The sequence below is a fragment of the Lissotriton vulgaris genome, chromosome 10 (assembly GCF_964263255.1).
Source record: "Lissotriton vulgaris chromosome 10, aLisVul1.2, whole genome shotgun sequence".
Classification (NCBI taxonomy): Eukaryota; Metazoa; Chordata; class Amphibia; order Caudata; family Salamandridae; genus Lissotriton; species Lissotriton vulgaris.
The window spans coordinates 929,574,538-929,588,750 of record NC_141698.1 but is presented as its reverse complement, the minus strand read 5'-3'; the positions used below and the strand labels follow the sequence as shown (position 1 = coordinate 929,588,750).

Sequence of the window (14,213 nt, the reverse complement as noted above, 5' to 3'; positions counted from 1 at the left end):
CTTGCATGGCTCTGCATGGCATAGCAAATCTGGAGTAACGCAATGCAGCACAAGTCGCTGTCTTGCTTTACTGTGCATAGGGAAGGCTTCCCAAGGGTGGAGCATGGGTGTTCTCACCCATAAACCTACGGCTTGGGTGCATTTCCAGATTTAATATAACTAGTAAACTTGGGAATGCGTCAAAATCCTATGCCTTTCCAGGTGCGGTATATCGAAGAGAAATATGTTTATTTCTCCGTGTTATTTCATCTTTCTACATCTGCTGCATTCTGCAGCACACAGAAAGAGCAAATTGCCTCTGGGAATGTTTTTTTGTGCAGGGAGGGGTCCTTTCCTGCACAAAAACAACCGTGGCTGTAATACATGCATCCTTACACCATGGCGGAAGAGTGTCTGCGTTGGCGCTTGGTATCCACCAGTGCGGCAGTACAAAGAGAGAAGCAGGAATGCGCCTTGTTAGTAATTATGGCAGATTCCTGCTTTTAGCGGTACAAAAGGGGGTGGTGATGGACGGAGTGTTTGAGCAAATCAAACACTCACACCCAGTCAACTGATTTGGGTTTAATCCATCACCGTTCTTTAGCTAACTCCACAACCCCAGTTCAGACATGGCCATATGCAAATCAGTCTCACCCTGTGCCTCATGGGAACAGTCCAGCCCGAACTGCCAAGCCATGTCTTCCCCGGACCGGAAACAAGCTTCCGAGGACCTGCTTTCTCCATTTGATGCAGCGCAGCACTGCAAATTGTCTTGCTGGGTTGCATTGCGCCACATGATGATAAATCTGTCCCTAGTTGTTTTCTGTTACTCGTTAACCCAGTGGCTTAGCTAGACCTTTGGCCACCTGTGGCGGACCCTGGATTTGCTGCCCCACGATGGCCGCAGGTTTGGGGGGGGTGCTCGCTATCCCTGCATTTGCTGCGACAGCCGCAGGTAACAGCGAGGGGGAGACCCCCAAAACTCGCACGCCCCCCTCCATGCTACACCACTGCGTAAACCACTTGAAATATTGGGAGTACTACTTGCTCAGAATGGGCACACCAATTCTGCCTGGTACAACCTAGTGAAATTTATGTGGGGAAACCCTGCAATATCTGATTTTTTGCAACTAGAAAAGGGGGAGGGTGCAGTATTACCACATGATCCCTCATTCCAACTTGACGAGCATGCAGCAGTAATACCACATCTGACCATCTGACCAAAGCCAAACTCTGCAGTATTGGTACCTCCATGTGTACATCTTCACTCGCAATACATACAAAGCATCATTAGAAACCAGATGTGAACATGCAAACCGCCGAAGAGGCATCAACACACTGCATGCAGTAGTCTCTGGTCCATAGGCTGCAAAGTAACTTACTTGCTTAGTTCCGGACACACCATTCCACACACTCCTGTTCGGATTCAAACTGGTTGTTGTTTCCATCGCAGCCACCGTACCAAAATCTTGCACATGAGTTTGCTTCCTTATCATAGTACCACTTTACCACATATTTTCGGCATTCTCCGGGTTTCAATGGTTCTGAACATCTGGGAGCTAAACAAAATAAACACATATATTAGACATTAGCACTCTATTTCACACACCCCTAACAGAATGGGCTATTTCCCTTAAGTATTTCCTTCCCTAAAGATTAATTTAGAAGAAGATTCTCTGATAAAGCTGCTTCGTGTCTACTCCATAACCCACTCTAAAGAAACAGAGAGGAACACATCTTCAGAGAGGAGGGGAAGCTCCAAGTTCAAGAAATATTTCTACATTTCATGTACATTCGAGTAGTAACACTCATCTAACAAGGATTGGAAAAGCCAATAGGTTTCACCTATGCGAGATCTAGTGGCTTTGACAATGTTTTTTAAAACTGCTGCACAGCTGTGTGAGCTGCTGTGCTACATAGCATAAAGTAAAAAGCCAAAAAACAATATGACGTGGCCAGACCACGTCATAGAGCATTTGTTTTACTTTAACCTATGTACATACAAACAAGTAAATGTTGCAGTTACCAGCATGTCAAAGTGTAGCTAGCTGGAACGCTGAGCATGGAGAGGCTGTGGCATTAAGGCCAGAGCTGTTGACTTTTGCACTCGGGAATTAGGTTCGAGTCTCAGTGCCAGCTCAACATCCTGATTCTTACCGGTGGCTCTCAAAACCCTTGGACTTCTATCTTCTGGCCAGCAGAGTTGGGAGCGCCCCCCCCCCCCCCTTCCCTCTCCCTCATGAAAGGGCCTTGGTGTTACAATCAAAATGGACCTTTCAATGAAAACCCACTTTGGAACGGTGATTTCCACCTGTTTTTTCCAACTTCGTAAAATTAGGAAAATGAGTAGATGCCTTACCCCAGAAGCAGCCATCCAAGTTATCATGTCCTTGGTAATCTCACATCTCGATTATGCCAACTCCACTTACTTTGGCCTTTCTGGGTAGCTGATAAGAAGACTGCAACTAGTGCAAAATCAGGCAGCATGATTTATTTAAAACCAGCCAAGATGGCACCATGTCATCCTCTCATGAAGAAACTGCACTGGCTCCCAATAACCCAAAGCTGTGCATTCACGGTTGGATGCCTGATATTTAAATCACCCCATGGCACATGCCTGGAATTTATTTCCACTCTTATCCAGAGGTATGTCCCCACCCGGGCCCTTCGGTCCTCCCATCTGTCTCTGTTAGCCATTCCCTCCTATAAGTGGAAAAGAACCGGTGGATCCCCCTAGTTTTGGAATGCACGCCCTCTCAACATTAGAGCATCTCCATGTTACTCTTACTTTAAGAGACGATTGAGAACATGGCTGCTTTCTCAGGCCTATGAATGATTGATCTTATGAGCAGCAGTTCACTTCCTCTATAAGTGCCATGAAACCATGTGGTCTACATGAGCTATACAAATTCCTTTAACATTTCATAACATCCTGTGATTCTGGGGAAATCAGTGAATCTTCCTGTGTCTCTAAAAATTGATGTGTCCTTGTGTAATGTAGCTGGTGCTCATGTAAAGGCTCCACGTCCAGTGGCAGCTAGCATGGATCTGGGGTGGCGGGGCAGAGAGGCAGGAGGGGAAAGGGGCAAAAAGAAATAGAATTCAACTTAACTCCTCGCCACTTCTCTCCTCCTCATCCCTCCCCTCTGGGGCTGAGCAAACCAGTCATGGGCGCTCTACATTTTTTCCATGTAGCCTGCATGGAGCCTACATAAAGAAAATGGCCTCCCTACAGGCGCCTCGCTGGGTGCTACCTGCACCAATCACAACGTTGCCATTGCAGCGTTGTGATTGGCTTACAGGAGGGGAGGGGAGGGAGCATGCCTGTTCCTGTTTAGGAGCAGGAAAAAGTCAAACGCCGTCAGGTACGTTTTTCAAAAGATTTTCTTTTAACCCCCAGCGCGATCCCCCATGTGACCCCTCCAAACCCCCCCACCCCCCACGAGTATTGCGAGCTGCAACTACACACAGAGCACAGGATGAGCCCCTTGCAAGCCGATAGGGATATAAACAGGATACCTAACCTCATCAACACTGTAATTGTAAGGTGGATCACCCAGGGGTTTGATGGGTAGGCAAGTAGTCAGAGGCTCTAATGGTAAACATGCCTCATCATCTAGGGTTACGTGACAGTCACATTCTGAGCCTGTACACAGCTACAGAGGAGAGCTATGCCATCCGTAACAGGGCATGGTCTTGCAAGATAACACAATTGTTACAGATAGCACAGGTTCAAAACATGGGCAGGCTATGACCTCTCCTTCTTTCTGAGCTGTGATGTCTGCAGTGCATGCAGTAACTCATGGAGAAGGGAGGGTGAAGGGGTACGTTACCAGGTCGAAAGCTGATTACACGCATACAGACACACCCATTAGTAAAATGTATGGGTCCCGGGAGTGAAACATTTGGCTTTGCTAATGCTTGACTTCTTTCTCCTATATGGCCACAGTGGATGCCATTAGAAAATGGCTACTGTGGGGGTGCGCATCTCTGTGGCGGATATCTTTGAATGGAATTTCTTAAAGTGTAAGAAAAACCATTGATAGGTGGCCACTGTGGATGCATGTGTGTGCATCTGCAGTGGCAAATCTTTCAATGTGCTTCTTTATATTTTAAGAAACTCCATTTAAAGAGGTTTGCCATGGATCTGTGCGCACCTGCGGCTGCCAAATGTGGGGCTTGTTTAAATAAAACTAAATACACTTGAACATGCCAAGTGCACGTGTTTGTATGCGCAAGTGGCTATATTGGAATGGTTAAAAACATTTAAGATAGCCTCCTGGCCATAGAGTGGTGGGTGTCATTCAAAGCAGGTTTAGAGTCAGGCACCAATGGCCTTTGGATGGGGATTAATAAAGAGAGCAGCAGGGAAAGAAGAGAGACCAGGAAGAGAGAGAAGGAGAGAAAAAAGTCCCTCATACATACTGCAATGAAAGATTTGATGTTCACTACAGATAGATGCAGGCCGTCTAATCAAAACACTGTGGAAATGAAAAACTCCTTGGGTGGGGCAAACATAAGGATAAGGAGGAAAGTCATCCAAGCAGGAAAGTAGGATAGACGAGAAAACCGTCCAACCATGAGTAAGGGACTGACCCAAACAACTGTTAGAAATATGCCTGTTAACAATCGGTTCTGTTAACAATAGGTCTTCCACAACACACAGTTAAAGCTGCCCTTAGTCAAAACCTAAAAACAGTGGGTGAGAACTGTATACTGTGATGTGAAATATACATTTCCTAATGTCAAAAACAGTCGGCAAAACCAGCTCATTTCATTCTATATTCTAGACACTGGTAAAAGCACTGGGTTGATGCATTCTAGGCAGGGAAACCAGCATCTCTGATTGTTGCTTATTTACTGGCTGCTCAAATGTCACTACGGATTGCAGCATCATTCTCAATATTATCTTCGAATTACTGAAATTGAAACTTGTTAAAATATGTTATCACTGGCAGACTTTGCCAATCCCATGATTCTGTGATATGTAACGAAGCATCTCCACAAAATAACAGCTGAGTGGAGCTGTGTGATGTGTGAAGGCATCTTTTCTAGGTGCGTGTTGGGCTGGAGAACAGTTTACAACCTGGCTTAGGTTTCACAAGGGTTGCTCAGATGCTTTCACTGTGCTGTACATTTTTGCTCTGCAACTACTGGTTTTTATAATGGTTGGTAAATCACCTAATGCTTTGTGTGGCTTTGCGCCATTCGCACACGTACACACAACCTTCATAAGTAGCCCCCCTTTTTATTGCAGACACATTCATTTCATGAATTAGCTCAACACTGAGCCATCACACATCTGGAAATCTTTATGAAGCCGTTCATGCCCCCCCAGCTCTGTTCTGCAGCCTTGCCCTGATTACCTTCCATAATTCTTACACAGATTATTTTCAATACTGTTTCCCTTTAATTTATTTCTAATGTGAGTGATGAGTGCGTCTATTACAGAGATTTTGCAGAGAAATGTTGTGTTTATGTTTCATGCGACATCCATTAAAAAAGTTTCCTTTAGATCAAAACAGGACCTCACATATGAGAAAGGGGAGATTGTCTCAGAGATTAATTGCAGTAATATTAGTGAGCTGCTGCTGTGTTACAATAATAAAACACAAATCACTGTCCTTGAATATTAGATGTAACAACTTTGGAATTTGGATGAATGTGCCTGTGCACTGTCAGTGATCAGGCCAAAGATGGCCTGAAAGAGCTGAAACTGGATCATACATTCAAAGGTGTTCTAAACAGGGGCCTCCAAAATACGATCAGTCCCGGGCCCCCAAAATCCTTAAGATGTCCCTGCATGAAGCCTCCATCAGATGAGGCTTGTACACAAGGTACTGGATCTCTGCTGTCAGATTCATCTGTAAATGTCGTACTCTGAAGAGATCCCCCTTCCCATTCAACTTCCTATGCATAGCCTGTTTTTATATGCAGTTGAGTGAATCACGATTTGAAGGATCATTGTACTCCCTGAAAGGTACGCTAAAAATCTAAATAGGTAAATGCTACCCTGAGGTGAAGCGCATTGAACCAGGTAGATACAGAAATAAGCCGCTGTGACACTGGTCATGTCAACCTTTGACAGATTTTTTTGAGCGACATTTACAACTTCAGGTGCTACATTAGGACTCACATGCAAAACTGCAAGGCATGCAGTCACAGAGCACAGCGCAGAAAGTCACCTTGCTGCGCTGCATGACATTGAAAGGGCAGGAATGCACCGTATTTAAAAGAATACAGTACATTCCGGCTTTTGTTCCTGCGCTAGTACCATTTTGGCTGCTTAGCGCCAACGCAAGCACCCATGTACCATCTTGAAAGAGTGCCTGTATTGTAATCAGAATTATTTTTGTGCAGGAACGGGTAACTTACTGCACAAAAATAATCCTGAGAGGCATGTTCGCCTTTAAAAGTGTGCTTCAGAATGCAGCTCACATAGAAAGAGGAAATAGCGAGGAGAAATAAAGATATATCTGGATTCAGATCGAGGCACACCACTGAAACTACCATGCTCCACATCGTGGACGATGCCCTCCTAGCCCTAGACCAAGGCAAAACCACCTGCCTTCTAATCCTCCTAGATCTATCCTTGGCTTTCGACACGGTCAACCATGAAAGACTACTCGAACGCCTCAAACTCAGGATGGGTTTGGATGGCTCTGTCTTAGAATGGTTTAGGTCCTCCCTCCACAACCGATCACAGAGATTCCTAATTAACGGCAACCTATCAGCTCCCACCCCGGTCACGGTTGGAGTCCCTCAAGGTTCAGCCCTGTCCCCCACAATCTTGAATCTTTACTTAGAGCCGCTTACCGAAGTTCTTCGTACCGCTAACATCTCCTACCATATGAACGCGGACGACACCCAAATACACATTAATACTTCATTGCTCGAGGAGATCCTCTCCCTGAATGAGGCCCTGAAACTGACCGTCCAATGGCTCGCCTCTAACCAACTCAAACTCAACGCAAAGAAAACTGAATTTCTTCTAATATCCTCTACAAAAGCCAACCCGGAGATTCAGATGTGGATCAAGGCCATCACAGCCTTAACCTGCCCGCCGACCATCGTTGACTCGGCCAAATCTCTGGGTATAATCCTCGACTGCAACCTGAACATCCGGGACCACATCAACTCTATGGCTAAATCAGCCAGGTTCCACCTGAGGTACCTATGGAAGCTGAAACCCTTCATCGATGCTCCTGACCTAAAAATGGCAGTCCAAGCACTATTTATCTCTAGGCTGAAATATGGCTGTTCCACCCTCTCGGGATTACCCAAGATCTCCTTGGCAACTTTAAAAGCCTGCCTCAACGCGGCCGCCAGACTACTTACTGGCATTAGGATATTCGACCACATCTCTCCACATCTGAAAGCTTTGAACTGGCTTCCCTCAAGGCCAGAATACAGCTGAAACTGGCATGCATTACACACAAGCCTCTATACGCAAACCCCCCGGCTTATCAGGCACTAGTGGTATCTGGAGGAAGCAGGAACTCCCAGTCCCCCAGAGACCTCTTGCTCCAACCTGCCCGTTTTCAGGAAAAAAGAACCTACAATCGGGCTTTCTCCGGGGCTGCACCAAGAATTTGGAACTCTTTCCCACCCACCATCAGAAGAATCCCTTCTCTAGCACGCTTCAAAAAGTAGGCCAAAACTTTCCCCATGGGTAAATCCCTCGTCTAAGTTCTGCCTTCAACCAACACAGTGTGCCTGACTAATCTAAGACTATCGCCTTTACCTCAGATCACCAATTTACTCCACCAAGAAACTGTGTTTTTTTTTTGCAGATTCTAACTGTCATTGTAGCCATACACTTGTGTCCCTCTTTTCCCCTATGGGTCTAGCACCCCTGCCCCTCTCCAATCGTTTTGTATACTTCTGTACTTCTAAGCCTTTTGTTTGTTTACTCTGTAAACCTTATAAAGCACTCTGATACCTTCACCGGTCAAGTTTGTGCTTTATAAAACACTAAAATAAATAAATATCCCCTTTGACATGCCTCACCTGGGAAGGTGTAGCATTTTGGCACATTCCGAGGTCTACCGCCTCTGGTGAATCGGGGAATGAGTCAAAATCCATGGGAGTTACGTGGGAACACCCACGCAATGCTCATGGAATGCCTTCCCAGGGCAGAGACTGCCCATCTACACTGATCGTCTTGATGTGGTTAATCATGCTCTTCAACCTGAATAGGGCTCTGGTAGGGTCAGATGGCTAAGTAGTGACAAAGGATCACCTTCCAACCTAATAAACAAGCGCTTCCGCAGTAAATCTTGACCAACATTTCCTCAACCAATTCAAAGTCATCACACATTCTTAACGCTAAAAGAATACGTTTTCACCTAGATGATTGGCTGTGAGCACAATGATGCCACAAACTAAAAAGTTTATGTTCCATCAGATGACTCAATAAGGCAATTCCAGTTGACTTGACTGGTGTGTTATATCAGATATTCTGGATGCAGATTAAGCTGGTCAGTCATAAACTCATACCCGGCTGAAGTACACATAGAACACCTGGTAAATATGCTGACATGGAAATGGGGCATTGCAGATGCTATGGAACTAACTGGAAAAAACAAAATTTGAGAATATGGTGCGAGGAATTCAGTTCTGACCCGATTAGCTATCCTAAAGTTTTGGATTTTGGACCACCTGAGTTTTTTAACCTCTGTTGAGAGTTAGTACTACTAACTGTGTCTCACTCAGTGTAAGCTCTGCTAAGATGGACTTGAGTACTATATGCCAGTGTCTGCCTTCTAAAATAAGATCCGGTGCTGCACAGCTGGGGTGGTAGGCACTGTGCTGGTTTGACCACCAGCGCGCATATGTGTGCACCCGTACATGGCCTGAGTGAGTGAGTCTACTGTCTAATTCAGTTCCGTCCCTCTGTGCTGGTAGCTTATTTCAGATTGGGCCTGTAAATATAATTTATTTGGGCATTTCCAAAAAAATCCTCATTTGTTTTTTGGCTGCAATGTGAGTCTGTATTGCTAACTATGAGTTTGTAGTACTTCATTACAAGTCTGTACTGCTTTGCTGTATTCATCCTGTAGGTGAAAGCTGCACCAGCATATGAACTCCGCATTGGCTCCACATGGAGAAAAGATTAACATCTGTTTCTATAGCTATAAAAAAAACTCCCATGTGCAAATGTAATATTGATTTGGCCATATTTGCACTCCTTCAAATACTTTGGGTGTTGCAGTATTTTACTGAGTCAATCCATATTGGGTTTCAAACTATAAACTACCCTACTGGGCCAAGTTATTGAAGTGCTGACCACAAGGTAGGACTAAACCTACCCCCAGACAATAGACCCTTTTGGAGAGGATTAGCCTGCTTCTGGGAGAGGAAAAGAGTAGGAGAGAAATCTGTATGGGCTAATTAACCCCCAATTACTGACATGCCTGTTAGCCAGACCCCCTGTCTCTACCCACAGGAAAGGCTCTCTTTTTAATGTTTGGATTGATGGAACCACCTTGCTGTGTCAGTAGGGGTGGAGCTAAAGTCTTTTGAAGTGCTGTGGCTGACCAAAGCTTGAATTTACAATTTTTTGAAAACCCCCAAAACACAGTGCAGTTGGTTAAAACAGGGGTGAAAACATGATGTGACATCTTTGGATTGAGAAGAGTGGTCCACCTTTTAGAACGCTCTACCTTTACTTTTATGACAGAGGAAGAATTCTGAGAAGCCCTGAGACCTGCAGAGGACAAGGACAGATGGGCCCTACGTGGATGAACTCCTCTTTGGAGTGGAGTTACACTCTTACCATGTCAATATACAAGGAGTATGCAGTTCCTAAAGTTGTCATAAAGGCGAACACCACAAGTGTATACCCATGGTAGTGGTGTTTGGTGGAATGTGAATATTCAGGAGCAAAAGCCCTCACTCACCCAAATGAGTGGCATGCTTCATCATTGGGTAGCTCCTCATTGGGCTGGTGCTGCAGAGCCCAAGTGGCCCCTTGCGGGGACTCTTTGGTGGAGATCTTATAGAATGACATGCTGTAGCAAGCATATAGTGAGGGTATTTGAAAGGTGCAGATTGGAAGGGAAGTGAGTGAAATGTTAAAATTGACTCAGGGCCACAATACCACTATTTTATTATAATAATGGTTCTTGTCAAGTTTAAAATACAGAGTAAAACTAAACAGGAAATAAAGTTCCTTTTTGTTTATAAAGTTAAATACTGTCAGGGTCAACATTTTCCTTGCCTTGAATGAAGACATGAATGATCTGTGGCAATTCTTCTGGACTGTCAAGTTTTCTAATCTACAGAGGACTGGGACAGGTGTTCAAACTGGTAAAGTGCCCAATTGAATAAATCACTTGTGAAGTGTAGATGAGTCAATGTCCCGTACTAGAACTATAATGAAGAGAGGAAAAGAAGTCCGATCTGAAAGAAAATTGTGAGAGAGGCATTTGATTTTAGCCATCTCCGTCAAGTCTTACCATTGTAAGTGCATTATTTAAAAGCAGTGTTTAGTATTCAACATGGATGCATGTCAGGATGATCATGGCAAGTGGCCCCTGTGCATGGTACTGTCAGTGGTGACAGACTGGACATGACAAACATAAAATGAACACATGTCGGACACCCCACACTCAGTGTCAAGCACGGTGAAGGTCAGCAAGAGAAACATCCACTATGTCTTACCCTTATTGAGTATTAATCAGGTCCCTTGGTTATTGCAGGGAAAACTGTGCTGTGTGTGGTCTCTGGAAACCGACAAAGTATAGTCAACATAAAGCCCCAAATTGAGAAAGTCCAAAAAAAGGGGGAAATGGAAGATATTCTCATGGCGTTGAGCGCGGTAATTGCCGGCTGACCTAACCTCTCACTCCAATCCCGGAGGTGCCACGGGAGGGGAGGTCATCGCTAAAATATCTGCTGTTTGCGCCATAGCATCCTGTGTCGGCCGTGCCTCCTCGTGTGTGGGAGCGGCACGTCACAGCATGCGCCTGTCACTATAGCATACTGTGGAGGGACTCGACAGCTAGAAGGGTAGCAAACGGAGGGGCACGGCTAAGCGGTGACCATGTTGGAGTGTTACAAGTCACAATATACGTATACATTAAAAGGTGCCTGATCTAATAGAGAACCAGAGTATGTTATATCCGCAAGGGACTTAGGAAAAAAATGTGTGTCAAAACAATCTTGAAAGGGAGGAATATATATCAATGAAAATCCAATACAGGCCGTAAAAAAGATCTAAGTGTGTGTTATATTAATCCACCTGTAAGGAATGGATACAAGATATTCTGGAGTGACTAATGTTGAGCACTCTAAGCAATATCATCATTGAGACCAGTGATATAGGTTTGGAGGCGGAACACCCAGTATTCTTTTCTATAAAGTAGAGTGTTTTACTTGCATTGTGCCGGGTCTCCATGGTTGTTCATTCCAGATGCACAGATCCTGAGCTTTCCCCCATTAAAGGGCGAGCACTTACAAAGAATATACTCTAGAAATCTGAAGCAATTCAGAGGCCAGGAATGTAAAATCCCAAACCACTGATGAATGGAGCACACCACTAGGAGCAAAACATAAAGAACATGTAAATGGTTCTTCCTGGCCAGCTATACCCTGCTTTGCAATTGCTGCTCGTGAGCAACACTCCAAGACAACACCAGATTACGGAAATAGTAAGCGGGATTGCATCAGAGGCCATAGGGCAAGTGGAAGTGTACCATTTCAAGGACAGGATTGGGATTCCCCATGTTCCAGTTTCATGTACGAAAAGGGAAAGTGACCCTGTGGTATTGTGGACCGCCACTGCACTTCACTCACAGGAGCTCCCACAACATGCTCGTTTCCCCTGAAGAGGGCCAGTGCCCATGGGCATTGAGGAGTGTGTTATGTTCCTTTAAGATCTGCATGGAATCTCCATCTTAATGATGTGGTGGGAATTCCTGCGTGATGTCATCTTGTTGGCATCAGGGACAGTTGGCCCAGCTGCATCTGGCAAGAGGCTGTTTGTGGTCTCTTCTTCGTTATGAATAAATGCACCTTAAGTTAATTATATGGTGTTTATGTGCCTTTCATCACAACAGAGTGACATTGTGCTGCGCTTAAAAGACCTCCGGGGGAGAGCCAGCGCCCCAGGAGCACTGGTGTGCCTCACCCACTCCCCATGTCTGTGTCTGGAGTGAGTGCACAGCAGTTCCCAGCCACACTGACAGCAGGCTGGAGAAGTAAGTCGGCTCCCTCATAGCACTCAAAGACTCTACCAGCCGGGCAGGATCGGGAGGGCGGTGGGGCTCCCTGGTGGCCCCATTCACAAGTTTGGCATGTATCCCAGTTAAGGCCGAGGCACCTGGAAATGAACTAAAAAACACCACAAGATTCTCAAGAAAAGAAAAGAAAATGGAAAAGCTGAGCGGCCACAGCACCTTTTTAAAGGGAGTGTAATGGCTGGCTCAGCCCCATTAGCCAGCAGGGCGATGACATAAAATTGCATAATAGCCTGGATGTACTCAAAAGAGGACAGTGGTACCAGGTAAGTTGGTTGTACTTGGGGGGGGGGGGTGGGCTACCCACAATGAGCTCCAAATAATTTCAGTTTCAGTCACCCCAGACCCCTGGGGCACAAAAGCATAATCCCGGGACAATGTACTCATTGTTTCAAGCACTTTAGGAGATGTGACTTTCCTTTTAAGGTGTGGTTTGCACCAGCCTTTGTTGCAAGACCCTGTTGTTGCTTTGCAGCTAAGTGGATGGTAAAAAATACATCATAAACTGTGCTATATTGAACACTGTAAACCTTTTTGACACGCAGGCAGCAGACTGTAAATCATTGCATATGCTTTTTGTTAGACCTGGCACCTTGGCGTGAGTCTCCCTTCCACTTTTTGCTGATGTGCCTCCGATGTTTTGCTGGTTTTCCGATACTCAGGGCACTGCGCCACGGCTGATCCGTGCCGCAGTGCAAGTGCTCCCTACTGTAAATTGTACATACGATTGGTATCCATGATTGGTGCATTGGATTTACTGTTAGTCCCTAGTAAAGCGCACAAGAGAGTACCGGGGCTTGTAGATGCCAATACTGCTGGTGGGCCTGCAGCGCTGGTTGCGCCACCCACCGAAGCAGCCGTAAAGATGTGTCTGGGAACTGCGACCGCAGAACCCGCGTGCGGTCTCGTACTGTCACGCTGGCTGGGCAAGTGTCCCCACTTGCCAGCACCGACCCTTCCCTTGACTACATATTAGTCACCCCTATGGTAGGCCTACGGGCAGGGTGCGTTGTAGGTGCAAGGTAGGACAAGCCCTGATGTGCGTGGCATGTCCTAGTAGTGACTTACAACGAAGACCGTATTTCACTACTGAAGGCTACCGGCTCCATTAGGCCAGACTGAGCTGCGAGGATTATTACACCCTATAATCCCTGCAGGCTCAAGGAGCATGGTAGTGAGTCATGTTTAGTATGCCTGAACTCGGGATAATGAGATATTTCTTGTAGTCAAGTTTATTTCAGTATCCTGGGTTTGCAAATGCTACTTTTAGAAAGTTAGCATTTGCTTGCTTAACCATTTCAGCCGCCTCTGCTGGTGTGTATCTGACTGTCTGGGATGTGTGAGTGACAGGGCTGGAGGGATGACAGGTGGTGAATGCGCAGATTACACCTTAGTGGGAGGTAGGAGTGCCTCTTGACTCGAGCTGTCACTGTGCTCGACCTCCACAATGCTGGCTCCACCCTCCTGGGGAGCGGCGGATGACTCTGCCGGCACCTGGCCCAGGACGGGCGAAGCTCCCATCAACAAGGTACTCTGGCCACTCCTGTCCGGACAATGCTGGCTCCACCCCCTGTGGGGCGTCTGATGCGCCTGCCCCTCACACTGAAAGCAGAAGCCGGAGTACACCCGCGGGGGTACTCCAGAACTGAGAGTGGCTATGCAAAGGCCCCCCTGGCCTGCGAGAACAAAAGAATTGGCGTATAAAAGACGGAGCCCTGCTCCTTGAAAATTAGATCCGGTTTGGGCCACAGAAGGACTCTGCCCTACGAGAAGGACCGTGAGAGACAAGGAAGGGTGCTGACTCTTGCCTGTGTCTGGTGCCTTGCTGCTGAAGGAGAGGAAGACAATAAGACTACGAAAAGACTATTGTGCTACTTGTGCCAAACTCTGCAAAGAGATCTCCAAGGGCTTGTAACTGAGCTTGCCCCCTGACCAGCGTCCCAGGACCAGTGGACGCTACCCCCTTGGAAAGCGACTGCGGGGGCTGACCAT

General features: G+C 46.1%; 1 protein-coding gene across 1 annotated transcript in view; it reads right to left on the bottom strand.

Moving 5' to 3' along the window:
- Nucleotides 1-14,213, bottom strand: part of COL28A1 (collagen type XXVIII alpha 1 chain) — a 689,953-nt gene that overhangs the window by 24,609 nt on the left and 651,131 nt on the right. Inside the window, exon 35 of the mRNA XM_086941924.1 lies at nt 1,362-1,538. Coding sequence (XP_086798050.1) covers nt 1,366-1,538 — 173 coding nt within the window. The 3' untranslated portion in view covers nt 1,362-1,365. The remainder of the gene's footprint in view (nt 1-1,361; nt 1,539-14,213) is intronic.